The 26956-nt window shown below is 39.5% G+C and overlaps 2 protein-coding genes and 1 long non-coding RNA gene across 5 annotated transcripts in view; 2 read left to right on the plus strand and 1 right to left on the minus strand.

Annotated features, from left to right (window-relative positions):
* Positions 1 to 403: 403 nt before the first annotated feature.
* Positions 404 to 16573, plus strand: LOC306645636 (uncharacterized protein; the record flags this gene model as incomplete). Its single annotated transcript, XM_079113583.1, has 5 exons — positions 404 to 1351; positions 1452 to 2578; positions 11852 to 11951; positions 14231 to 14361; positions 16280 to 16573. The coding sequence occupies exons 2-5, from the start codon at positions 2558 to 2560 to the stop codon at positions 16571 to 16573; spliced, it is 546 nt and encodes a 181-aa protein (XP_078969709.1). The 5' UTR covers positions 404 to 1351; positions 1452 to 2557.
* On the minus strand, positions 11891 to 18046 carry LOC306645646. 2 transcript variants are annotated; one of them, XR_013759685.1, is made up of 4 exons: positions 17964 to 18046; positions 17277 to 17480; positions 16817 to 16944; positions 11891 to 11934 (listed from the first exon to the last, which is right to left on the minus strand). It is a non-coding gene; the product is annotated as an uncharacterized lncRNA (long non-coding RNA). The 2 variants fall into 2 exon arrangements; XR_013759686.1 differs by lacking the exon at positions 11891 to 11934 and having other exon boundaries at positions 13760 to 16944.
* The window catches only part of DCAF10 (DDB1 and CUL4 associated factor 10), a 46035-nt gene continuing 36458 nt past the window's right edge, over positions 17380 to 26956 (plus strand). Inside the window, exon 1 of one of the 2 annotated variants that reach the window (XM_079113548.1) lies at positions 17380 to 18052. In XM_079113548.1, coding sequence (XP_078969674.1) covers positions 17502 to 18052 — 551 coding nt within the window. In that variant the 5' untranslated portion in view covers positions 17380 to 17501. The remainder of the gene's footprint in view (positions 18053 to 26956) is intronic. The other variant, XM_079113547.1, reaches the window with a different exon arrangement.

Below are 26956 nucleotides of genomic sequence, written 5' to 3' on the forward strand. Positions count from 1 at the left end.
TGAAGAGAAAGAGTGCCTTTTTGTTCTATTAGGGATCAGATAGGATGATCCCTCCCAGTTAGTAAGGGTGGATCTTCTTTACTCAGTCTACTTATTCAAATGGTAATTTTTTTTCTGTAAACACCCTAACAGGTGCACCCAGAAATAATGTTTTAACAGCTATTTGGGCATCTCTTAGCCCAGTTAACACAAAAAAGTAACTATCACAAGGGCGTGAGGGGAGCTGCCTTGATCTTTTCTGTGTGTCTAGCATTTAAACATGTAAGCAGATGTCATTTGATAGGTCCACAGTGTACTACAATATACTTTAATGACACCTTTTTTCTAAAGCTATAACATTTTATTTATTTAATAAATATACAGAATTTGCTAAATACACAGATCTATTTTAAGAGCAATATATATATCAATTTATTAAACCATCACAACAGCTCTATGAGTTGGTATTATCTTTGGTACTATACCAAAGAATAAAGGACAGAAATGGGTTTTGACTCAGGTAGCCTGTCTTCAGACAGCCCTTTGTTATACTGTCTTTCACAGCCTTAGGTTTGTAAGCAAAAATAACCAACACGGTTTTGGCACCCTTATGAAAACACAAATAACCAGGATGGAAGTAGATCTCTAATGGATCAGCAAGCTTTCCTTCATTCTGCAGCACAGTCGGTCAGGCCTGGGAGGGCTCATTTTCTGTGTATGAAAATGGCCTCCAGGTTATAGAAGGTATCTGAGTTTTATAGTTCACAGTTAATCATTGGAAACTGCAGACGTGCCAATTGGACAGTCAGGGAACTAGTTGTGTGGGTTACAATTTTAACTCAGGAAGGTAATTGTTAAAAGTTTGAAACTCATTGTTACCAGGAGAGATAGGAGCTGGGATCCTGAGGAATGGAAACTCAAATCCCACCCATTGCCTTTCTTCTTCCTCTGGGATTCATTGTTTCCCAGAGCTTCACTATTTGCTTTTCTCCTTCCAGCACATCAGCAAAGGGGAAGGGTAAAAGTCCAGGGCCCAGCATTTCAGTATCCCCCTTTTCCCTTCAGGGTTAGGAAGGGATGCATGTTTGGTTTTGGTGGAGATTCTGGGGAGGAACCCAGGAAGGGATGAAAGTTTGCTTTTACCCAGGGGACCCATTGTTACTGGGAAAGGATTTACTGGTAGAGGTTTAACATTTGGCCAATTTCCTTCCCTCCTTCCAAGCCACACCATCTTTCATTTTTGCCAGAGGCTGTCTTGTAGGAATATTATTTTCCATAACCCTGGTCAGGGTTACCTGACCAGACTGAGCTTTCTAGAAAGGCATAATCCTTGATTTTCTTGTGGCATTCTTATAACTTTCTAAGATAAAAGGCATGAAGGAGGGCTGGGGAGATAGCTCAGCTGGTAGAGTGCTTGCCTCGCAAGCACAAGGCCCTGAGTTCGATCCCCAGTACCCAGAAAAAAAAAAAAGGCATGAAGGGGCTGCCTACTCAGATTTTTGTCTGTTTCACACTTTTCATTTAGAATGGTATTTTGTTATCTTTTTTTTTTTTTTTTAATAAGAAACAGGACTACATAATTGAGTCAGGCAGTTCTGAATTTTAATCCAACTCAAACATTTAGCTCTGTGTGGGCCTTTCTCATTCTTAGTTTTCATACTGGCACTGGGTTCAATCCTCAGCACCACATAAAAAAACAAAAGTTATGAAAAAATAATGTTTATAAAAAAGCATAAAGTTTTTTAAAAGTATATAGGATTGCTGGAGTATTAGAGAATATATGAAAAAAAAAACTGGGTATAGCTGGGCACAGTGGCACATACCTGTAATTCCAACAATGCAGGAGGCTGAGGCAGAGGATTGCAAGTTTGAGACCAGCCTCAGCAACTTAGCAAGACCCTCAGTGACCTAATGAGACCCTGTCTCAAAATTTTAAAACATAAAAAGGATTTGGGATGTAACTCAATGATGGAGTTCCCCTAGGTTCAATCCCCAGTACCAAAACAAATACCTGGTATATTAAGTGTTAATTATATAAGTTAATATTGTTGGCAGAGGATGATAAAATCCTTGCAATTACTTGATAGACTTTAAAAGAGCCACTAGAAAGACTTCATGGCCATAAAGAACCCCAGGAGGTTTTATTACTATTAGGAGGTACGAGGCCGGACTTTAACCAAGTATTACAAATATAAATTACTTGGGTCACCATAACTTATTCCCACTTCAGACATTTCTAATTGATTACAGCATTGTTTCAGGTTGGGCTCAGGATCCTTTTCCAGATGGCTCAAGGAAGTGACTTCTGATCAGTGGGAACTGCCCAAGAGATGGAACCTGTTTTCTATATTTCCTTTAAGCCCAGATATAGAGCCATACCTTCAGTAGCTCATCTCAACCTATCTTTGTATCCTTTCAGTCTTTTCTTCACCTTGTGACCAGTAGGCTTTGGAACAAGTTGCCTGTGGTGACCCTGAACTTCCGCCTTTTTGAGGCTCAGCAGGAAGAGAAGTCCAAACCCATTAGTCGTTACCCCATTCCCTACAAGAAGGACCTGCCTTTTGACATTGTAGAGCTCATGGAGGAGATAGAAAAGAAGGTAAGACACACCTGGTACAGGGAGTCACCGCTGTTGCAGACCTTTGTTTACCTGAATGAAATCCCTGGTACTAATTACCACAACCTGTCCAACTTCCTCACTGTGGATGGACCCTTCCTTTGGGTCCTGTTGTATCTCATACTTTTTCCTCTTGGGTTCTGAGACTCTTCTTTGTCATTCAGTCCTCTGCCCATTTGTGACAGAGGTACACTCTGTAGTTCTGTTTAGCACTATAGTGTTGAGATAAAACCATTGAGAATATGAGGAGCTGCTTAAACAAGTGCAAGAGGTATCTTGTTCTTTTCTTTTAAAGTTACTTTTAAAAATTACATGTCGAAGTACAGTGGTGCATGCCGGCAACCCCAGTGGCTCAGGAGGCTAAGAGAGGAGGATCACAAGTTCAAAGCCAATTTCAGCAATAGCGAGGCCCTGAGCAATTTAGCAAGACCATTTCTAAATAAAATATTTTAAAAGGTTAGGTATGTGATTCGGTGGTTAAGTGCCTCTGGGTTTAATCCCTTGTATCAAAAAAAGAAAAAAAAATTGCATGTTGAAACCTGGCATCGTGGTGCATGCCTGTAATCCCTGTGTCTCTGGAGACTGAGGCAGGAGAATTGCAAATTTGAGGCTAGCCTCAGCAACTTAGCAAGGCTCTAAGCAACTTGGTGAGACCTGTCTCAAAATAAAAAATAAAAAGGGTTGGGAATATAACTCGGTGGTGAAGTGCATCATTTCGGTTCAATTCCCAATACCAAAAAAAGAAAGAAAAATTATTAAAAAATTAGACGAATAAGCAGAAAATTAAAAAATAATAAAAATCTGATTCCCCTATACAAAGTCAACCACTATTTTGTTTGTATAAATATATATGTACTTTTAAAAATGAGATCATATTATCTTGAACTTGTTTCTAGGTCAGAACATTCTTTTTAGTGGTTACATATCTCATTGTGTAACAGATATTGTAATTTATTTCAACAGTCTCCAAATCTTAGATTCTTAGGACTTGTAACAATTTTTGTGTATATTTCTTTTCATGTATATACATATTTATGTTTATACATATATCTTTTTGTACATTATTCCCTGATGGTAGTTTTTAAAGCTGGTGATCTATGCTGTCAAATTATAAGACGCTTCCTTAAGCATACACATTTGTTCTAAACTTTTGTTGTTCAAAATTGGTAGTAGTGCATTGCTTTCCAAACAAAATATTGCATGGAAATCCATTATAAAAAGATAAAAATATGGCTGTTCTGGTGGGAAAGGTTTGGAGCCCTCAGCACCATCAACAGCTGTCCCCACCTCTCCCATTTTCCTACCTCTTCCCAGACTCTCCTTGGTTAATATAAATAGTTCTTTATGCTCTGTTTTCTAGACCACTAACAAATCTTTAGCATGTGTTATCAGCTAGGGTTCTTTCAGTTACAGTTGTACAGAAAATCCAATTTAGCAGGTATAACAATAAGGATAATTCAGTGTCACACTTAATTGCTGGTCCAGAGATAGGGTAATTCCTATGTTGTTAATATTCAGCAGCTTACTCTTACCATTAAGGATCAAATTTTTTCCTTTTTTTTGTGTGTGGGGGTACTGGGAACTGGGTACTCAGGACCTTACACATGTTAAGCAAGCACTCTATCCCATCCCTTCTTTATATTTTATTTTGAGACAGCCCTTTTTTATATTTTATTTTGCTGAGTTGCCAAGGCTGGCCTTCAACTTGTGATCCTTCTGCCTCAGCCTCCTAAATCTCTGGGATTATAGGCAAGTGCCCAGTAGATTCTTTCCATTTGGGGCTCTATCTTTCTCAGTGCGATGGCTGCTCAGACTTATTCCCTACAGTCATTAGATGACTATTGCAGCAGCAAACATTACATCCTTGCACAACCTCTAGCAGGAGTAAGGAGGGCATGCCCTTTTCTTATATTCCTTTTGGAGAGCCAGGAAAGCTCCCAGCTGACTTCCCTTCATTTCTCAGTAGCCACCATGGAGTCACATGCCCATTACCCAGCCAATCACTGACAAGCAGAATGAAATCACCATAATTGGTTTAGAACAATCAGAATTCACTCCTTAGAGTTGGGGAAGGGTTTACCCTGCCCTGAAATCCCTGACAACCTCATATTTGAACAACATCCAGGTTGTGTTGTCAAGGCAAGAGGGAAGGAATGGACAGTTGTCTGCCATAGCATACCATTAGAACACACACTGAAAACAAAATCCCAAGGAATGGCCTTCAGCTCTGGGCCTTAGTTTCCTTATCTGTAAACTGAGGATAAAAATACCTGCTTTGGGGATCCAAGATGGCAGACTAGAGGGAGGCTGCGTTCCTTGTCACTCAGTAACTCCCGTTTCAAGCAGAGGATATCTGTTTCTTGATGAGGCAGTTTTTGCTGCTTATCAATTCCCTAGTGTTTACCCCGTTTGTCTGCTGTGATGACCTGCAGTCTGCCAGCATATTGACGCCTTTTCTGAGTGCAGATTGCTCACTGTCAGGCGCCTATCATCCGCCATTTGCCTGCCTCTGGCCGGTCCATCACCTGCCTTACACCTGTCCATCACCCAACGCACGAGGTTCAGTTCCCGATCATTCAACAATAGTCAGCAAACTGATCGCCGACCGCCAGTGGAGCACCAGCTGCCTGCTGTTGCCTGGAAGTTCTCTGTCACAGTACCTGCAGGTTTGATTACACATGGCCGCCGCCATTTTGAGACAACGGCCAGGCCCCGTGGGACCCCTGGCCGGACTGACTGAGCCCCATCTCCAGGATACCTCAGCCCGACCGATCACTCCCTGCCTCTGGCACCCTCACATCGACTGACAGCTCCCTGCCACCAGGACCCCCAGACCAACTGACTGCACCCTATCACCGGGACCGCAGACTGACTGATTGCACCTGGCCTCTAGGATCCCACAACCCACCAAACACACCCGACCTCCAGGACCCCTGCCTGACCAACCACACCCTGCCTCCAGGACCTCCAGCTGACCACGTAAACATTCTGAGCTCCAGCTCCCCCATTTGCCAACACATTTGGAAGCCAGAGCAGCCATCTTGGATAATCCTGGAAGCTGTAGCTCCAATCTTTAGGTGGGGCAAATCTCATCCTGAGACGCCTGCTGGAGGCTTGAAGCTCATTGTCAGGTACCTCTCATGTATCAGGCTACTGAACACTGGGAGGTTTCATTACTATATGACTGTTATACTGTAGATTTTCTTTTTTCTCCTTATTGAAAAAATTTAAGTTTTTATTTCTTTACTTTTCTTGCTCTCTTTTCCTTTTGTTTACCTGTTCCCTCAGAGTCTCTTTCTCCCTTTTTTGCACGCTAACTTCCAATTTCTTTTGATTACACTCTCACCCTTTCTATTATCTACAACTTCTGTATAATCTTTTCTTATCCCATTAACAGCCACATTCTACATCCCTCTGCATCCTCTTTGTCCTCCATTTGACACTGCAGACCTTCTTGCAAATCTGTTTGTTTTACTGAAGATAATATTTGAACTCATTCTGTTTATTATGACAATTTTGTTATTGTCCTCATAGGGGATATTTGGTCTAGGATTGCATAGTGTCTGAATTGGGCACTGCTAATATTGATCTCCCCTTAAAGAAAGGGTTTTGGAAACCTATAGGGCCACTATAAGCCTATAAGGGGAAATCTGTAATACCCCAGATCTGCACTTCTAGAGGGGAAGATACATGAACAACATGAAAAAACAAGGGAAGAAAATGATACAAACAAATCTAGATTCTATATTAATAGAATCCAATGACAGTATGTTAGAAGAAATGTCAGAAAAGGACTTCAGATTATATGTGATTAAGATGATTCGTGAAGCAAAGGATGAGATAAGAGAGCAAATGCAGGCAATGAATGATAATACCAATAAGCTGAAAGAGCAAGTGCAGGAAGCAAAAGATCATTTCAACAAAGAGATAGAGATTCTCAAAAAAAAAAAAAAAAAAAATGGAAATCCTTGAAATGAAGGAAACAATAAACCAAATAAAAAACTCAATGGAAAACATCACCAAAAGACTAGACCACTTGGAAGACAGAACCTCAGACAATGAAGACAAAATATTTAATCTTGAAAATAAAGTTGCCCAAACAGAGAAGATGGTAAGAAATCATGAACAGAATCTCCAAGAACTATGGGACATCATGAAAAGACCAAATTTAAGAATTATTGGGATTGAGGAAGGCACAGAGATACCAGCCAAAGGAATGAACAACCTATTCAATGAAAAAATATCAGAAAATTTCCCAAGCCTGAAGAATGAAATGGAAAATCAAATACAAGAGGCTTACAGAACACCAAATACACAGAATCACAACAGATCCACACCAAGGCACATTATAATGAAAATGCCTAACATTCAAAATAAAGATAGGATTTTGAAGGCCGTGAGAGAAAAGCATCAGATTACGTATAGGGGGAGACCAATACGGATAGCAGCCGACTTCTCAACCCAGACTCTAAAAGCTAGAAGGGCCTGGAACAATGTATTTCAAGCTCTGAAAGAACATGGTTACCAACCAAGAATCCTATACTCAGCAAAACTAACCTTCAGATTTGAAGATGAAATAAAATCCTTCCATGATAAACAAAAATTAAAAGAATTTACAATTAGAAAGCCTGCGCTACAGAATATTCTCAACAAAATATTCCATGAGGAGGAAATGAAAAACAACAATGGAGGTCAGCAAAGGGAGGAACTACCTTAGAGAAAAACCACTCAAAGGAGAAACCAAGCCAACTTAAAAACCAAAATTAAGCCAAAGGACTGGGAATACAAGTCATATCTCAATAATAACCCTGAATGTTAATGGCCTAAACTCATCAATCAAAAGACACAGACTGGCAGAATGGATTAAAAAGAAAGACCCAACAATATGCTGCCTGCAAGAGACTCATCTCATAGAAAAAGACATCCACAGACTAAAGGTGAAAGGATGGGAAAAAACCTACCATGCACATGGACTCAGTAAAAAAGCGGGGGTTTCCATCCTTTTATCAGATAAAATGGACTTCAAGCCAAAGTTAGTCAGAAGGGATAAAGAAGGACATTTCATACTGCTTAAGGGAACCATAAATCAGGAAGATATAACGATAGTAAATATTTATGCCCCAAACAATGGTGCATCCCTGTACATCAAACAAATCCTTCTCAATTTCAGGAATCACATAGACCACAACACAATAATTCTGGGTGACTTTAATGCACCACTGTCACCACTAGATAGATCTTCTAAACAAAAACCAACCAAAGAAACCATAGAACTCAATAACACAATCAATAACCTAGACTTAATAGACATATATAGAATATTCCATCCATCAACCAGGGGATTCACTTTCTTCTCAGCAGCACATGAAACCTTCTCAAAAATAGACCATATGTTATGCCACAAAGCTGCCCTTAGGAAATGCAAAAAAAAAAAAAAATAGAGATACTGCCTTGTGGTCTATCAGATCATAATGGACTGAGAGTAGAAATCAATGACAAAATAAAAAAACAAATTACTCCAACACCTGGAGACTAAATAATATGCTATTGAATGAACATGGATAACAGAAAACATCAGGGAGGAGATGAGAAAATTCTTAGAGGTCAATGAGAATGATGATACAACATATCAAAATCTCTGGGACACTATGAAAGCAGTACTAAGAGGAAAATTCATTGCATGGAGCGCATTCCAGAAAAGAATGAAAAGTCAACAACTAAATGACCTAACATTACAGCTCAAAGCCCTAGAAAAAGAAGAACAGAATAACAGCAAAAGTAGTAGAAGACAGGAAATAATTAAAGTCAGAACTGAAATCAATGAAATTGAAACAAAAGAAACTATTCAAAAAATTGACAAAACAAAAAGTTGGTTCTTTGAGAAAGTAAACAAAATAGACAAACTCTTAGCCACACTAACAAAGGAGAAGGAGAGAGAAAACTCAAATTACTAAAATTCGTGATGAAAAGGAAAATATCACGACAGACACCACTGAGATACATAACATAATTAGAAGCTACTTTGAAAATCTGTATTCCAACAGAATAGAATCTACCGAAAACATTGACAAATTTCTAGAGACATATGCTCCTCCCAAACTGAACCAGGAGGACATACAAAATTTAAACAGATCAATATTAAGCAATGAAATAGAAGAAGGCTTTAAAAACCTACCATCCGAGAAAAGCCCAGGACCAGACGGATTCTTAGCTGAGTTCTACAAGACCTTCAAAGAAGATCTCATTCCAATACTTCTCCAAGTATTCCAGGAAATAGAAAAAGAGGGTACCCTACCAAACTCATTCTATGAAGCTAATATCACCCTCATACCCAAACCAGGCAAAGACACATCAAGGAAAGAAAATTTTAGGCCAATATCCTTGATGAATATAGATGCAAAGATCCTTAACAAAATATTGGCAAAGCGTATCCAAAAGCATATTAAGAAAACCATGCACCACGATCAAGTGGGGTTCATCCCTGGAATGCAAGGATGGTTTAACATCCATAAATCAATAAACGTACTCCATCATGTCAATAGACTTAAGGATAAGAATCATATGGTTATTTCAATTGACGCAGAAAAAGTGTTCGACAAAATACAACATCCGTTCATGCTCAAAACACTAGAAAAAATAGGGATAATAAGAACATACCTGAACATTGTAAAGGCTATTTATGCTAAGCCCATGGCCAACATCATTCTTAATGGAGAAAAACTGAAACCATTCCCTTTAAAAGTGGGAACAAGACAGGGATGTCCTCTTTCACCACTTCTATTCACCATTGTCCTCGAAACTCTAGCCAGAGCAATTAGGCAGACTAAAGAAATTAAAGGGATACGAATAGGAAAAGAGGAACTTAAGCTGTCACTATTTGCTGAATGACATGATTCTATATTTAGAGGATCCAAAAACCTCCTCCAGAAAACTTCATCAAAGAATTCAGCAAAATAGCAGGCTATAAAATCAACACACATAAATCTAAAGCATTTTTATACACAAGCGACGAAACAGCTGAAAGGGAAATGAGGAAAACAACTCCATTTGCAATAGCCTCAAAAAAAAAAAAATAAAATACTTGGAAATCAATCTAACCAATGATGTAAAAGATCTCTACAATGAAAACTACAAAACACTGAAGAAAGAAATTGAGGAAGATCTTAGAAGATGGAAAGATCTCCCATGTTCTTGGATAGGCAGAATTAATATTGTCAAAATGACCATACTACCAAAGTGCTATACAGATTCAATGCAATTCCAATTAAAATCCCAATGATGTACCTTACAGAAATAGAGCAAGCAATCATGAAATTCATCTGGAAGAATAAGAAACCTAGAATAGCTAAAACAATCCTTAGCAGGAAGAATGAAGCAGGGGGTATCGTGATACCAGAACTTCAACTATACTACAAAGCAATAGTAATAAAAATGGCATGGTATTGGCACCAAAATAGACAGGTAGATCAATGGTACAGAATAGAGGACATGGACACAAACCCAAAGAAATACAATTTTCTCATACTAGACAAAAGGGACAAAAATATGCAATGGAGAAAAGATAGCCTCTTCAATAAATGGTGCTGGGAAAACTGGAAATCCATATGCAACAGAATGAAACTAACCCCCTATCTCTCACCCTGCACAAAGATCAACTCACAGTGGATCAAGGACCTTGAAATCAGACCAGAGACCTTACATCTCTATAGAAGAAAAAGTAGGTCCAAATCTTCAACTTGTCGGCTTAGGATCAGACTTCCTTAACAGGACTCCCATAGCACTAGAAATAAAAGGAAGAATCAACAACTGGAATAGATTCAAACTAAATAGCTTTCTCTCAGCAAAGGAAACTATCAGCAATGCGAAGAGAGAGCCTACAGAGTGGGAGAAAATCTTTGCCACTCATACTTCAGATAGAGCACTAATTTCCAGAATATATAAATAACTCAAAAAACTCTACACCAAGAATACAAATAACCCAATCAACAAATGGGCTAAGGATATGAACAGACGCTTCACAGAAGAAGATCTACAAGCAGTCAACAAACTTATGAAAAAATGTTCACCATCTTTAGTAATAGAGAAATGCAAATCAAAACTACACTAAGATTCCATCTCACCTCAATTAGAATGGTAATTATCAAGAATGTAAGCAACAATAGGTGTTGGAGAGGATGAGGGGAAAAAAGTACACTCATACATTGCTGGTGGGGCTGCAAATTAGTGCAGCCACTCTGGAAAGCAGTGTGGAGATTCCTTAGAAAACTTGGAATGGACCCACCATTTGACCCAGGTATCCCACTCCTTGGCCTATACCCAAAGGACTTAAAATCAGCATACTACAGAGATACAGCCACATCAATGTTCATAGTGCTCAATTCACAATAGCCAGACTGTGGAACCAACCCAGATATCCTTCAGTTGGTGAATGGATAAAGAAACTGTGGCATATATATACAATGGAATATTACTCAGCTATAAAGAATGATAATATTTTGTCACTTGCAGGCAAATGGATGAAATTGGAGAATATCATGCTAAGTGAGATAAGCCAATCTCAAAAATCCAAAAGGCGAATGATCTCACTGATAAGTGGATGATGACACATAATGGGGGGTGGGAGGGGGGAAGGAATGGAGGAAGGAGGGACTGTATAGAGGGAAAAGGGGTGGGAGGGGTGGGGGGAGTAGGAAAAAATAACAATGAATCAAACATCATTACCCTATGTGAATGTATGATTACGCAAATGGTATGCTGTTACTGCATGTACAAACAACATGTATCCCATTTGTTTACAATAAAAATAAATTAAAAAAAAATACCTGCTTTACCTAACTTACAAGGTTGTAGAGAAGGATAAATGAGATTGGATGTGTGAAAGAACCTTACAAAGTACTTTACTAATATTGAGGCTTGTTACTAAATTCTTAGAAATAATGAGTACCACCAGCACTTCTAGGACCTAAACAGTAGAATCTAAATTCAAAGACGTCTCATTTGTTTTATCTGTTACATTCACTTTCTAAACTTCATCAGACTACTTACCAAAAAGAAATTTTATACCCCTTTAGATATAATAATTATAAAACCCTAAAAGATGAAGGTATGTATAAAAAGGCTGTGACCTTCCCAAGAGTGCATCTGGATTCAGTAGACAATAGGGGGAGTACCCAATTTCTGTTTTCTTATTCTGCAAATTCTGTTTTTTGCTCTTAGTTCCATTTTGTGTGACCCTGTCTTTTTTCTTCCCTGCAGACAGGATTTTTACCAAATGTATTTAAAGTTTTGTCTTACCGGCCATTGGAATTCCGAGCCTTCTTTGCTTATTACAATGCCATCTACAACAAAGCAACAGGTAAAGAGAGAAACAATGCTAAATCATTCTTGGGTGAAATACATGTGCTTCTTTGCCAGCATTGCTTCTCACATGTCCCAGATTGCTGGGGTTATAGAGAAGCTCAGCTTCAGTGACATCTCTGGATTCTGAGTTAGAGGTCTAAGTCCAGATTTATGGTAATAGATATAGAACTGAAATAAGCCTGGCAATCATGTACATAATACTTAGGATTCAAATTAGGCTGCTGCTATGCAGAGACAAAGATACATTGGTTTAAAAAATGTTTTCTCTCACTCTTTCTCTCTCGCCTGGTAGTCTATATAAGCTGCTAAGGGCTGGCATAGTGTTGTTTACTGTTTGGGACTGCCCTTGCCCACAAGCTTAGCTGGATCACCATGTACCGGCAGAAAGGAGCAGCACTGGTGGGAAAAAGTCCCTTCTCTTTAAGGTCATGATGTAGGAGTTGTGTAATCACTTCTGTTTATATCGCATTGGATAGAACTTTGTTTCACTGTCTCATCTAGCTACAAGGGAAGCTGATTGGCCATGTGCCCAGCTAAATGAAGAGGTTCTATTACTGAAGGAAGAAGGCAGATACTGGGAGAAAGCCAGCAGTCATAGAGTGGTTCTCTTTGATCTGTTACTAGCCAGCTTCCCACCCTGAGGTCCTCTTTATGTTCAAGTCAAAATGGGGGCTACATTTTGTTCCCCACAGCATTTGGGTCTCATAAGATCGCCTATCTTTGCTCATACTTTACTATGCCCCTATTTATGCCTTTGTGAATCTGATTTTTCCTTCAAAGTCCATCTCACCTGCCTTCACTTATAAGGAAGAATTCCTTATCTGATTGCCTACAACCCTCTCATCTGCCCTTTTCTGCAGCTTCTCTATTCTACTGGGAAAAGATCACTTGTGTGTTCATATGTGAGTTCTGCCATAAATAATCCAAGCAACTTCAGCAAAGTACTTAAATGCCCCAGAGCTTTAGTTCCATTACTAGTAAAATGGCATTAATAATACTCACTCACAGAGCTGAGGTAAGGAGTAAATGAGATTACATATGTAACGTTCCCAGAATTGTGCCAGGTACCAAAGTGGGTTCTTTCCTTTTCTGCCTCTCCCTACTCCTAACAGTAGCTTCCATGAAGTTAAGAAGTCTTCTCTTTTTCCTTTTATTTTATTTACTTACTTACAGTACTAGGGATTGAATTCAGGGCCTTGTGCATGCTCTGCCACTGAGCTACATCTCCAACCCTTTTTATTTTGAGACAGGATCAGTTGCCCAGACTGGCCTTGAATTTCAATCCTTTCCGAGTAGCTGGGATCACAGGTTGATGCCATCACATCCACCTCTTTCTTCTTCTTTTAAATGTTAGCCTAGTACCTGATGGGCCTCACAAAATATTTTTTGAATTTAGTAATTCATTCAACACATTTTCTGAGCAACCACTGTCTGCTCAGTACTTCTTTGGGGATGTGATGGACAAAATTTTCTTTTAAAAAAATGGGCTTTCTTTCTTTCTCTCTACCTCCCCTCTCCCATACTAAGGATTGAATCCAGCCCTTTTTATTTTTATTTGGAGACAGGGTCTCACTAAGTTTATGAGGCTGGCCTCAAACTTTGAATTCTCCTGCCGTAGCCTCCCAAGTCATTGCAATTATGGGTATGCCTGGCAGAAAAAAATAGGATTTCAAACATACTCTTTTTTTTGCAGTGCTAGGGATCGAACCCAGGGCCTTGTGCTTGCAAGACAAGCACTCTACCAACTGAGCTATCTCCCCAGCCTTCAAACATACTCTTAAAAGAAAAAAATGACCAGTGAACAACCAAAGAAGAAGAGGAGGAAAAGAAGAATAAGAGAAAGAAAAGAAAGAACAAGTTGACTTCAGAAAGTACTACATACTGTGAAGAAAGTAAAATGCTGGTGATCAGGAGGCTAAAGCAGGAGCATCACAAGTTTGAGGCCATCCTAGGCCACTTATTGAGACCCTATCTCAAAATAAAATTCATAAAGGGCTGAGGATGTAGCTAAGTGGTAGAGGACTTGTGTATCATGCACTAGATCATGGGCTGGGTTCAATCTCACCAATCTCAGTGCCACCAATAAATAAATAAATAAAAGCAAAATAGGCCAGTTAGTAGCAAGGGACAGGAAATGAGTGAATGAATGTGTAAGTGAATGGCAGGCAAGTTGATGGGTGAGCAGAGCCTACTGCTAAAACATAACTGAATCTGTTTAGGTTCTAAGCTATTGCCCAGGAATTGTTGACAGGTTTCTTTCCTCTTCCTCTCCAGGACAGCTCAGCCGAGCAGACAAGGAACTCATCATTGTAGTGACCAGCCTGGTGGACAGGAGCCTATACCATGTGGTTGTCCATAGTGCTTGGTACAGGGTCTACTCAAAGAACCCAGTGCTCTCTGACCAGGTTAGTGCCCACCTCCCCTGTTCCATTTCTAGGGCCTTTCCATACCTGAGGAAAGGGCAAAGCCCATGTCATTGTATGGTGCAGGGAACAAAACCTCTAACTCATTGCTTGAATTCCCTTCCAGTTCCTGTCACTGTGCCCACCTGCTTTTGCATGTATGTGATGTTTTGATATTGGGAAAAACTATGTGCCAGATTGATATCAAACATGTTACTGGTTACTGGGCATACATTCTATCAAATGCACATAACTGCTTCTCCAAGGCAGTTAACTGCCGTATTATAACCATTTTACACTTGAGGTTCAGAGATTTAACTTAGCATAGAACAACTATACTGTGGCAAGAATCTCTTTTCAAAGCTTGCCTTCTTTATGCTATAGCATACTGTTTGCATTTTCTTCCAGTGTGAATTTTGTCCACCCACTGATTATTCTTTATGGGCCCAAACCAACTTTTTAGGGCTTTTTAAATTCTTACTGTTGATCCCAACCATTGGCCTGTCTGCTTCTAATTCTGGAACTGCCTCCACTAGCTCTTGCCCATCAAGTCTCCAGCCAACAACTTACCCTGTCCTTGCTTTGTCCAAAGTCATGCCCTTTGGGTATCATTATTATGTCTATTTCCAGAAAAATAGGATAAGACATAGTAAATGTGGATTTATTACCAAGCTTACAAAGTCCTACTGATACCTATAGTGAAATCCCTGATTCTTAAGACTGGTGAATAGAAACATCTGTTCTCTGCGTTTATTCTCAAAGTTGAGGTTCATCAGTTTCCCTACACCCCAGTTTTCCCTTTTGATTTGACCTATGGAGAACCTATTCCCAAAGGGTCTCTCTTGCCAGCCTAAAATGATTTCATGATCATCCCCTTTGCCCTGCTGAGTGCATCCTGCCCAGTCACCCAACTTTTGCTCATCCAGGATCACTCTCCCAAGTGGCCATAGAGTGTGTTATCACAGAATGGTTTATGGAATGTTATGGTTTAGATATGAGTTGTCCCCTAAAATCTCATGTGTGATACAGTGCAAGAAAGTAGAAGTGAAATGATTGGTTTATGATAACCCTAACCTAATCAATGTGTTAATTCACTGATAGGGATTAACTGAGTGATAACTAGGAAGGTAGGTTGTGGCTAGAGGAGGTAGGTTATTAGGGGCATGCCTTTGGGGTATATATTTTGTCCCTGGTAAGCAGAGTCTCTCTCTGCTTCCTGATTGTCATGTCCTGAGCTGCTCTTCTCTGCCATGCCCTTCTGTCCTCAGCTTGGGCCCAGAGCAATGGAGTTGGCCATCTATGGATTTAGGCCTCTGAAACAATGAGCCCCCAAATAAAACTTTTCCTCCTCTGGTAGTTTTTGTCAGGTCTTTTGATCACAGTGGCAAAAAAGCTGACTAAAACACCGAACTATTTCATTTTAAGGTTTTAGTGGTTTCTAGTATTTTGCTTCAGCAAGGGAAACGATTACCTAGTCTTTGGAATCCATTACACTTGAAATCAGATCCCAGCTATGCTGTACTTTAGTCATATAATCTTGGGGAAGTCACTTCACCTCTTTCAGCTGCAGTTCATCAATAAAATGGGGATGATAATAAAAATACAACTGCCTGGGGTTTTTATAAGAATTAAATGAGATAAAGAATACAAAACATTGAGCACATTCTTAGCATACAGTAATTGATAAGCATAAGCTATTAATTTTGTAAATATTTTATTTGGTATTGATTGGTGGGGCAGGTCAAAGAGAATTTTTGAGCTCTACTTTTCTCAGAAAACTTTGTTTTGGTCTGATTTTACCCCTTTATTCTAGCCTAGAGGGTCTTTTTTTCCATCAGTGTCAATTTTATTAAGCCTGTGTTTGATTATTTGTATTGTAGTTGACAAGATAATCTGCTTCTGACTGTGTATTTTCTTGCAGGTATGTGTGAATTGGAGAAAGTCTGATCTCCCTGCTCGGGAAAAAGCAATGCTGGAGTTTGCACTTGCTGTTTCCCGGGCTGATGATATAACAGATGACCATTTCAAAAAGCTTGAGGTGTATGGCTTCAGTAGAGAAGATGCTTGGGACATAGCTGCCATTTCATCTTTTTATGCCATGGCCAACCGTCTTGCTCATTTTATCAAACTCATTCCCAACAAAGAATTCTACTTGATGGGCAGAACGAGTGATGTTAAAGACATCGAGAGTGAACTTGCTGCTCCCAAAGTTTAAAAACTTTAAAAAAGTGTTTATCATTTCAGTCCTGTTGTATTAGAAGACATCAGTTGGAAAGTAATTTTAAAAAATATCTGTCACTGGATAGAGAAGAAAGTAAATAAATGTATTTCCTTGTGTCTCAGGCTTTCCCTTACTGAGGATTTTGCTTCACTCCCCAAGAAACTGCCAGCTCCTGTTAACCCTTTTCTGCTAGCAAGTTCTATTTATTATCCTCAGCAACAGTGATGAAGGCCTCACCTCCATCCTGGTTCCATGACCTGGCAGATGCAGTACAAGAAGGACTGACCCTGGGCTTTGTTGCTTGTGAGGTTTGATTCAGGTCAACAGCGCCCCTCAGTCACTCCTGGCTGGATATGTGCCCCTTACTTTAGGGAGAAGCATTGATAAAGACTTGGTCTACTGGACAATAAATGGCAACTGGGAAGAGATTCAGGGCATCAACAGTCCACAACTGTAGGCAGACAGGACTTGTTAGTGCAAAAGTTATTAAACTGAGTCCTTGTACTTAAAAGCTGAGCAGGCAGTATGCCATGCCGCTTACTATATGTGACCTGCACTTAATACGGTAATCCACCCCTCCCTCATGTCAGTGTACAGTGGGGACAACAGTAGCACAGCCACCGCTCACTGACAGCTATAGACCCACTTCCAGCCTCAGTCAGTACCCACCCGGTCCCTGGCATCCTCAGTCAGTCACACAAACAGCTAGCCGTTCTGTACTGCTGTCCTTCGGGGTTGCAAAGTCTGCAACGCTGCAGTGTCCTCGCTTTCCTGGTCCCCGGTGGAGGGCAACCGAGCGGTGGAGTAGGTTTCCCAGCCGGCGGGTTTAGGCCGCTGCACCCGGAAGTGTCGACTGGAGCTGGAGCGCCGAGGTGTCGGCCGGCGGGACAGCGGCTGGGAGCTGGGGGCGGGGGTATTGGTTATGTTTCCCTTTGGGCCCCGGAGCCCCGGCGGGGACGTGGCCGCCGGGGCTGAGGAGCCGGCGCCGCATGGGGAACAGGCGGCAGCCGCCAGGCCGCCCTCTCCCGCTGCCCTGCCCGTGCCTGCGCAGCCCGGGGCTGACGCGGCCCCTCCCCCGCCGGCCGCCCGGAGCCCTCGCCGCCCTGGCGCTCCCGCTTTGCCCCCGGCCGCGCGTGCGGGAGAGCTAGCGCCGCCCGGAGCTGTGGAGTCGTCTGCAGCCTCCGCCCAGGGAGAGCCGTCACCTCCCTCCCCGCCGCGTCGGCGGCCCGGGCCGGACTGCAGGGCCGGGAGCCGGGGTCGGCAGGGCCTCAGCGCGGGCCTGGGTGGCCCTGGCGCCAGACTGTTCGGGTGGCTGAGAGAACGCAGCCTGGGCCGCGGGCTGTTTGTGGACCCGGCGCGGGACAATTTCCGTACCATGACTAACCTCTATGGTTCCATCCACCCCGCGGACTCGGTGTACCTCAGCACCCGCACCCACGGTGCGGTCTTCAACCTCGAGTACTCGCCCGACGGGTAAGCACGGCCCCTCGGAGGGTGGGTCCCCACCTTCGCCAGCTTGCTCCGGATGCACAGCCGTCCAGAGCCCGCTCGCTCGGTCTGGGCCGGGCTTTTCGAGGCCTTTTTCGGCCTTTGGCTTTCGTGCCCCTGGTACTGTAAGAAGGGCGTTGTCGTTATGGAACCCCCATCCTGACCTTTTGAGGTAGGCAGGCCTGAGATGCTTTCCTTCAGGACTCGGGAGACTGAAGGAGAAATGCCTAGAGCCACGACAACAGGTCTATCAATCGGGGTGGGCCCAGAACTAGGACTTTCTGGTACACCATAGGTGCTCAGTAAATACACAATAAATACCCATTCTTCCGCTGTCATCCTAGGTTTGCTGTTTCTCTCACCTAAACTTGTGCCAAGGGTAGGAAACCAGCAGAATCTATGTACCCTGTGCCTGAACCAGCCAGAAAGAGACAAGTGTGCATTCTTTTGCTCCAGAAATACTAAGCCACTGAGAGGCAGCTCTCATGATTTAGGCCATTTGTGAAGTTCCCAGGCTAGACTACCTATATCTGTTAAGGGAATCCAGCCTTCTTTTTGACTAATTAGATATTTGATATCTGGTCTTGGTTTACTTTGGGCTGTGGGAATTTTAAAAATAATATGCTGCATATATTTAAAAGTATGTCTTGTGAGTTCGCAAGTTTAACAGCAAAGAAAGGAAGAATTTGTACAAAGTTCCACCGTGTATAATAATATGTAGTTAATATAATTCTTACCACTTCAAGGTCTCTGGGTTACTAGTTATTTTAGTTGTTCATTCATTTCCTCATTTAACAAATGCTGCTTGAGCACTTGTTATGTTCTAAATACAGAAGTAACAGTGGTGAGCAAAACTAGTTAATGGCACTGCTTTCATTGAACTTGGAACTTATCAGTTCAACTAGATGTTAGATAACTATACAGATAATGCATGATGTATGCATACAAATTTCAATAAAGGCTGGAAGGAATCAGTTGTGAACTAGGGTGTGTGAGGTTTCCCAGAGAAAGTTGACACATGAACCAAGATCAGAAAAATTGGTAGGAGTAAATATCTAAGTCAAGATGGGATTGGAGGGAGAGTAGAAGTATTTCAGATGAAAACTGGTATGTCAAAGGTCCTATGGTAGGAGAGAGGCAGTATGTCATGTTGGAAAAGCTGAGAAATGAAGCACAGTTTTTTTCTGAAGAAAGACCCTCAGTATCCTAAGGAAGAAACAGGAACAGAATCAGGAATTACTCCGAGCAGGTAAGTCCTGTTCCACTTCTTTCATGCAGATGCTATGACCTGATCACACCTGGTGCTAGGATCTCTAGATTTTTCTCCTTAGAGCAGTTGGGCAAAGCTTATAGCAATGGATGTGTGCCTGAGGAAGAGAGAATACTGGTGAGAGAAGAAACTTTCTGAAGCTTATTCATGGACACTCTTCTTCCTGCAAGCCCTATTCTTAACCTATTCCCCCAATACTGGGGGTCTCTTCCTTGTCAACATTGTTTTTCTCTTGTATCCTGGAACCTCTCCTCTCAACTTCCTCCCTATACTTTTAGGACTTTGAGAAGTAGCTATTTCTGTTTGTTTTTTTGTTTTTTTTTTGTTTTTTTTTGGTAAAATTTCAGGGGAAGGCAGTGGTACAATAAATTATGAAGATTGAATTTAAGTTACCAGGGATAATAGGATGAAGATGTATCATTCAGAGTTCTTACTTAAATCCAGACTGCATTTTCCCGGAGACATACAACATACATACATACATTTATATATTCATTCATTTTGTGGTGCTAGAAATCAAACCCAGGGCCTTGTGCACCCAGGGTAAGTGCTCTACCACTGAGCCATATTCCATTCCTCCCAGAGAATTTTTTAAATCTGGTTAGTGGAGCTGGGGTTGTGGCTCAGTGGTAGAGCACTTGCCTAGTGTGTGTGAGGCACTGGGTTCAATCCCTACCACCACATAAAAATAAATAATAAAGGTCTAAAAAATTTTTTTTAATCTGGTTAAGAACTTTGATAAAATAATTCAGTCATTTTTAATTGCACAATCTGTTGCGGAAAGCTTAGGCAATAAATGAGGTAAATATCATTTATGATCCTAGAGATTTCAAGGAAATTTTTTTCTTTGTGTATTTATTTTAATATAAACATATAAGCATACTATTTTGTAGCTTACTTTTTTCTTAAAATTTATTGTGAACACATTAATATTTCTACATTATTTAAAAATTTTCATTAGTTTAAATAAAACCTGTGAACAAATAATTTAGATCTATGTCCTTAGGCTAAATCCCTGGAATGAGTCAAAGGTTATAAGAAGTTTTTTTTTTTTTTTTTTTTTGGGTGCTGGGGATCGAACCCAGGGCCTTCTGCTTGCTAGGCAAGCACTCTACCGACTGAGCTATCTCCCCAGCCCCAGAAGCTATCTCCCCAGCCCCAGAAGTTTTGAAACATTGTTAAATTGTTCTCTGAAGAAAGGACCAATTCTCAGTCCTATCAAACACATATGCAAGTGCCAGGAATACCCTTGCCAGCACTGCTGTTGCCATCCTTCTTTGTCTTTGTCCAGGTGAAAATAGTTCACTGTTTTAATTTCTTAGTATTCCTACTTCATATACTAGTATGTCCAACGTTTGTGTAGGAGCTGAAGTAATTTTATAGACGTGACATATCTGTAGTAAGAAAGATGATTTCTCATATCTTTCAAACTTAAATCATTTTACCAAGTAGGATAGCCACCTCCATTTACAAGGACTTTTTAATATAGAGGAGGAAAAATGACATAGAATGTAAGAATCAAGTTTATCAATTTAATAGAGACCAGACTAAAAGGAATTTGTTACTGAAAAAGAAAGGATATATGGACTAGAAGGTAATTTCCAAAGAATTTCAAAAAAGGTTTAAGTGACAGCAGAATTGTCAAAATAAGTATATTAACTCCTAAGATGACATTTTGAAAAGTAGATTTCATAATGTTTTATTTAATTAGATAATAGTATGTGAGATTTTCACAAGCTATCCTTTATTAGAACACATTAGACACAGAGAATTTAGTATATTAGAAAATAGAAATGAAATATCTACAGTGTAGACAAGAGAAATTCAGTGATTAAAAATATGAAGGAAGAAAAAAAAATATGAAGGAAGTTTAGTAACATGGAGAATGGAGGCTATACATTTACTTAGTTCCTAAAGAAAATGAGATATATGGAGGGGGACAGCTATTTGAAGAAAGGCAGAATTGAAGAAAGGCACCAAGCTATGATTTAAGAAGCCCAGCTAACCCAAGCAGAAATCACCCTAGAGCCAGGCACAGTGGTGCATGCCTATAATCCATCAGCTGGGAAGACTGAGGCTCGAGGATCACAAGTTCAAAGCTAGCCTCAGCAGCTTAGAGAAGCCCTAAGCAACTCAGTGAGAGACCCTGTCTCTAAATAAAGTATAAAAAAATGGGCTGGGGATATGGCTCAGTGGTTAAGTGCCTCTGGGTTCAATCCCCACTACCAAAAAAAGAGAAATCCTCTCTAGACACCTTATAGTGAAACTTCAGGAAAGCGAATATAAAATATTTCCTTCCTTCCTTCCTTCCTTCCTTCCTTCCTTCCTTCCTTCCTTCCTTCCTTCCTTCCTTCCTTCCTTCCTCTCTTTCTCTCTCTCTCTTTCTTTCTTTCTTTCTTTCTTCCTTTCTTTCCTTTCTTTCTAGACACCTTATAGTGAAACTTCAGGAAAACGAATATAAAATCTTTTCTTTCTCTCTTTCTTTCTTTCTTTCTTTCTCTTTCTTTCTTTCTTTCTTTCTTTCTTTCTTTCTTTCTTTCTTTCTTTCTTTCTTTCTTTCTTTCTTTCTTTCTTTCTTTCCTTCCTTCCTTCCTTCCTTCCTTCCTTTCTTTCCTTTCTTTTCTTTCTTTCATTCTTTCTTTCCTTTCTTTCCTATTAGGGATCAGACCCAGGGAACTCTCCCACTGAGATGTACCCCCCCCAACCCCTTTTTTATTTTGAAACATGGTCTCACTGAGTTGCTGGCCTTGAACTTGTGATCCTCCTGCCTCAGCCTTCTCAGTCACTGAGATTACAGGTGTGCACCACCATGTCCAACTGTGTAAAAATCTTAAAAGATAGAGAAAAAAACCTTCAAGGAAATACGAGAACCACAGCTAATTAGTCTTCAGTAATAATATGACACACACAAAAAAGCCAGTGGTAATTATTTTTGGTATGCTGAGAAAAACTTTGCAGTCTAGATTTTTATACCCAGTAAAAACAGATTTTTGTGCTTAACAAGAACAAGGATGAAATACATACAGACAAGCAAAGCTGAGTGAGTTTGCCAGCAGACCTTCAATAAAGGAATTCTAAGTTCGGAGAGAAGGGAAGTGTTTTCAAATGGAAAGTCCGAGATGCCAGAAGGAATGAAGAGCAGAGAAAGTGTTAAATATGTATGTAAAACTGAGTTCAATAAGTACTTTGAGATTCACAAAGCTGGAGCTAAAATATATAACAATGGCCTGTACATTATGAGGGAATATTGTAAGTTCATTATGTTCTTTGAGGAATTTTACATAAAGTTACATATTAATATTGTATAAATCATATATGTAACGTATATATATATATATATAATATGAACTTTAGACTTTGGTAAATAATCATATTAAAAATTTCAAGGACCCAAAAGAAAGAATATATAATTTCTAGATTAGTAGAGGAAAACGTGTACTATAAGGAAAAAAGTTCCAAAAGAAAATAAGAAAGGGAAAGAGATGGGGGAAGGCAAGACATTAAAAGAAAAGCACAGAGAATAGTTAAAAAAAAAAAAAAAAAATCCCAATATTACTAGTTACAATAGATACAAAGGTGATGGTACACGTCTAATCCCAGTGACTGGTAAGACCAAGGCAGGACGATCTAAGTTCCAGGCCATCCTCAGCAACTTAGCAAGACCATCTCGAAAAAAAGAAAAAAGAAAGAAAGAAAATAGGATTAGAATCCAGCTCAGTGGTCGAGTGTCCCTTGGTTCCATCTCTGGTACCACATAACACAAACTCTAACTTAAAATCAAAGATTAGGGCTGGGGATATAGCTCAGTTAGTAGAGTGTTTCCCTGGCATGCACAAGGCCCTGGGTTCAATACCCAACACCACAAAACAAACAAACAAACCCCACAAAGATTAGTGAGATAAGGCATGCCCGTCCTGGCTTCTCAGGAGGCTGGAGTGGGAGGATCACTTGAGCCCAGTGTTGAGACTAGCCTGGGCAAGACAAGATCCTGTCTCAAAAAAAATGACTATTATAGAGGAAAATGTTAACGGATATAGAAAGATATAGCAAACACATTCTAAAGAAAACTGGTAAATTATATTAATATCAGATGGACTGTGGTTGTGCCTCAGTGGTAGAGCTTTTACCTAGCATTTGTGAGGCACTGAGTTCATTCTCAGCACCACATATAAATAGATAAATAAATAAAAATAAATGTCCATTGACAACTAAAAATAAAAAATATCAGAATAAAATAGGTTTCATGGCAAAAAGTTTCTAGAGATTGAATTATTAATACTAAAAAGTTCTCCTGGAAGCTTGAATGGGTATTTGCTTATGGATTTAAATGAACCTGGACTTGAATGAGTCCTGTATTTTAAATATAATAGAAACATCAAGATTTGATAACTTCAAGGAGAAAATAGGCAAATTTATCATCAGAAGATTTTAATATACTGTCCTATCATAGAGGAAGATTTAAACTGAGTTTAGTGTGTCCCAATTAGTCAAACAAACACAAGAATACATAAGATGTAACAGTATCACTTAAAATATTGCTTTCAAGGGTATATATAAAACTCAGGCCTGATTTCAAGCTGATAAACAGTGATTCCACTGTACCAAGTTTTTTTTTTTTTTTTTTTTTTTTTTTTTGTCTTGTTTTGCTTTACTGGGGATTGCTCTAACACTGAGTCATCCCCAGCACTCTTTTCTGAGACAGGGTCTTGCTAAGTTTCTCAGGCTGGCCTTTAATTTGAGATCCTAATGCCTCAGCCTCTGAAGTAGCTGGAATTGTAGATGTGTGCCACTGTGCCCAGCCAGTTGTTAAAATATTGATATATATCCTTAGTAGTTGAATAGTTATTGTCCAGAGTCATGTAAGTCTCATCCTAATTCTTCAGCAGTAACCCATTATATGGCAGTTACAGAGTTAAGAACTGGCCTAGCAAGGGACTATCAATAACCATCTCATTAGAGAACTACAGGCTGGCATCTATTCTGTTCCTCACTCCTGCCTGGCACCTTCCCTTCACACAGCACTTACTTACACGAATGCTAGTGATCATCTGGCTTCCCTGAAGGTGGTTCTGTCTACTTAGGCATTCACCCTATAATTGTCCTGTAGTCATTTGTGGGAACTGCAGCCTCTGGGGAGATCCAGAAAGACACAAGGAGCAATCAGATAAGAGTAATAGTACTACTACAGGTGCATGGTACACTACCTTGGCAGAATAGAATCTACAGCAGATGAATGAGGCCTATGGAAATGGTTTATGGATGAATAATTCCTGGACTACAAATCCCTAATATTTATCATTCTTATTTGTTGTTACCATTATTTAGTGGGATAAGTTTGCCAAAACCCGCTGATTCCACACTCTCCATAAGCATTAATAACACTCATTTTACCAATGAAAATGATCACAAAAATAATTTTTTCCCCTCAGTACAGTTGCATTTGATGGTTCCAATACAGAAAGGTCATTAAATACAAAGGACTTATATCCTGGTTTGTGCTCTTAACTGCTATACTACATTACATTTTATCTGGGATAAGAGATTAGTTTGATATAATTAAATGATATGTCTATTTTTGTGACTTGTTACTACAGTTAAATAACATCAAATATGTAAAATTAATAGAAAATATTGAAGAGTTAAACAAATTTAATGTATTTACTGTTACTGCAGCAAAAGCTAAAAAAAGGATTTAGCCCCAGTAAATTTTCTGTTGTTTTTTTTTTTTTGTTCATTTGTTTGTTTTTTAACCCAGGGGCCCTCTACCATGAAGCTACATTCCCAGCCCTTTTTATTTTATTTTGAAACAGGGTTGGTGAGACTGGCAATCCTCCTGCCTCAGTCTCCTGAGTAGCTGGTATTATAGTCATGTGCTACTGTTGTGTTAAGAGTGAATTTTGTACTTATCAAGACTACAGGTTATTTCATGACTGTCAATTTAATGTGTAAATTCTTAGAAGAGCTTTATCCAGTTTCGTATTCATCATTCAGAAAAGGGTATCTAGGGCAAATAAAAGATTATGGCTATAGTTTCCAGAATTAATAAATGATTGGAAATTACTGGAATAATATGATGAACAATTTGAACTACAACTGATGTTACTTGGTGTGAGTACTTTTATAATCTGTGTAGGTTTATTTAGAAAATAAGCTATTTTATTCATATGTAATCATTGATTATTTAACCATTTTGAATACACATTTAACTATATGTGGCAGCTGTCTGCTTGTTTTTTTCAAACACACCAAGAATATGGACAAAATTTTCACTTAGAAGACCACAAATAGTAAGATTGGTAAGTAGCATACCTTAGCCAGGCCTAGTGGCAAACACTTGTAATCCCAACTACTTGGGAGGCTGAGGCAGGAGGATCAGAAAATTCAAGGCCAACCTGAGCAACTTAGTGAGACCCTGACTCAAAAAATAATAAAGGCTGAGAATATACCCTGGGGTTAGAGCATCTCTGGGTTCAATCCCCAGTACCTCCAAAAAAATAAGGTAAATGGAGTTTCAGAAGGAAAAAAAAGAGAGAATATGTAAGCAATAGTTGAAAAGATGATGACTGAAAAATTTTTAAATTGACAAAAGTCATAGAGTCAAGAAGAGCCACAAATCCTAAGCAAGAGAAAGACAAAGGAAACCATACTTCAGTATAAAATAAAGCTGCTATAAACAGAATAAAACATGGACACAAAGACAAAAAGAAAAATCTTAAAACAGCTAGAGGAAAGAGGTGGATTATTTTCAGAGGAGGTTCTAAAAAGAGCTGAAACCACAGCAGAAGTCAGGAGACCATAGATGCTATATCTTCAAAGTACTAATAAAAAAAATAATTGCCTGCCTAGGATTTTAGATCCAAATCCATCAAGAATAAAAATAAAGAGTCTGAGGCAGAAGGATTGCAAGTTCGAGGCTAGCCTAAGCAACCTCGTGAGAACTTGTCTCAAAAGGGTGGTAGTAGGGGGTATCCTGAGAATGTAGCTATGTGGTAGAGTGTTTGGCTAGCATGTGCGAGACTCAGGGTTCAATCCCCAGTATTGCAAAATAATAACATTTAAAAAAAAATAAAAATGAGACAATTTACAGACAAATGTTAAGAGAATTCATCATTATTAAACCTACACTGAAACAAATAACAATATTCTTTAGAAGAAAAACTGTCTCAGAGGATCCAGAGTGCAGGAAGGAATGAAAAGAACATAGATAATGAATATTATTTATTAACTTATAAAACAAGAATTTTCAGTGGGGCATGAAATTTATGTATAATTAATATATACTTCAAAAGTTAAAAACTAGGATGAGATAAAAGAAATGTACCAAAGTTCTTATATCATCCAGGATACTTCAGTTTTTAAAAAATGTACATATTTTTTAGTTGTAGGTGGACACAATACCTTTATTTTATTTTTATGTGGTGCTGAGGATTGAACCTCGGGCCTCACATATGCTAGGTGAGCACTCTACCACAGGGTGAGATATGAAGAGTAAAAATAAATTTTAAAAGCAGGAAAGATGAAATAGGACCTAGAACAAAACAAATGGAAAGCAAAAACCAAGATGATAGATTCAAACTCAAAGATTGCTAGTAATTATGTTAAATGTAAATCAATTAAGA

The sequence above is a fragment of the Sciurus vulgaris genome (assembly GCF_902686455.1).
Source record: "Sciurus vulgaris genome assembly, chromosome: 15".
In the NCBI taxonomy this organism is placed as follows: Eukaryota; Metazoa; Chordata; class Mammalia; order Rodentia; family Sciuridae; genus Sciurus; species Sciurus vulgaris.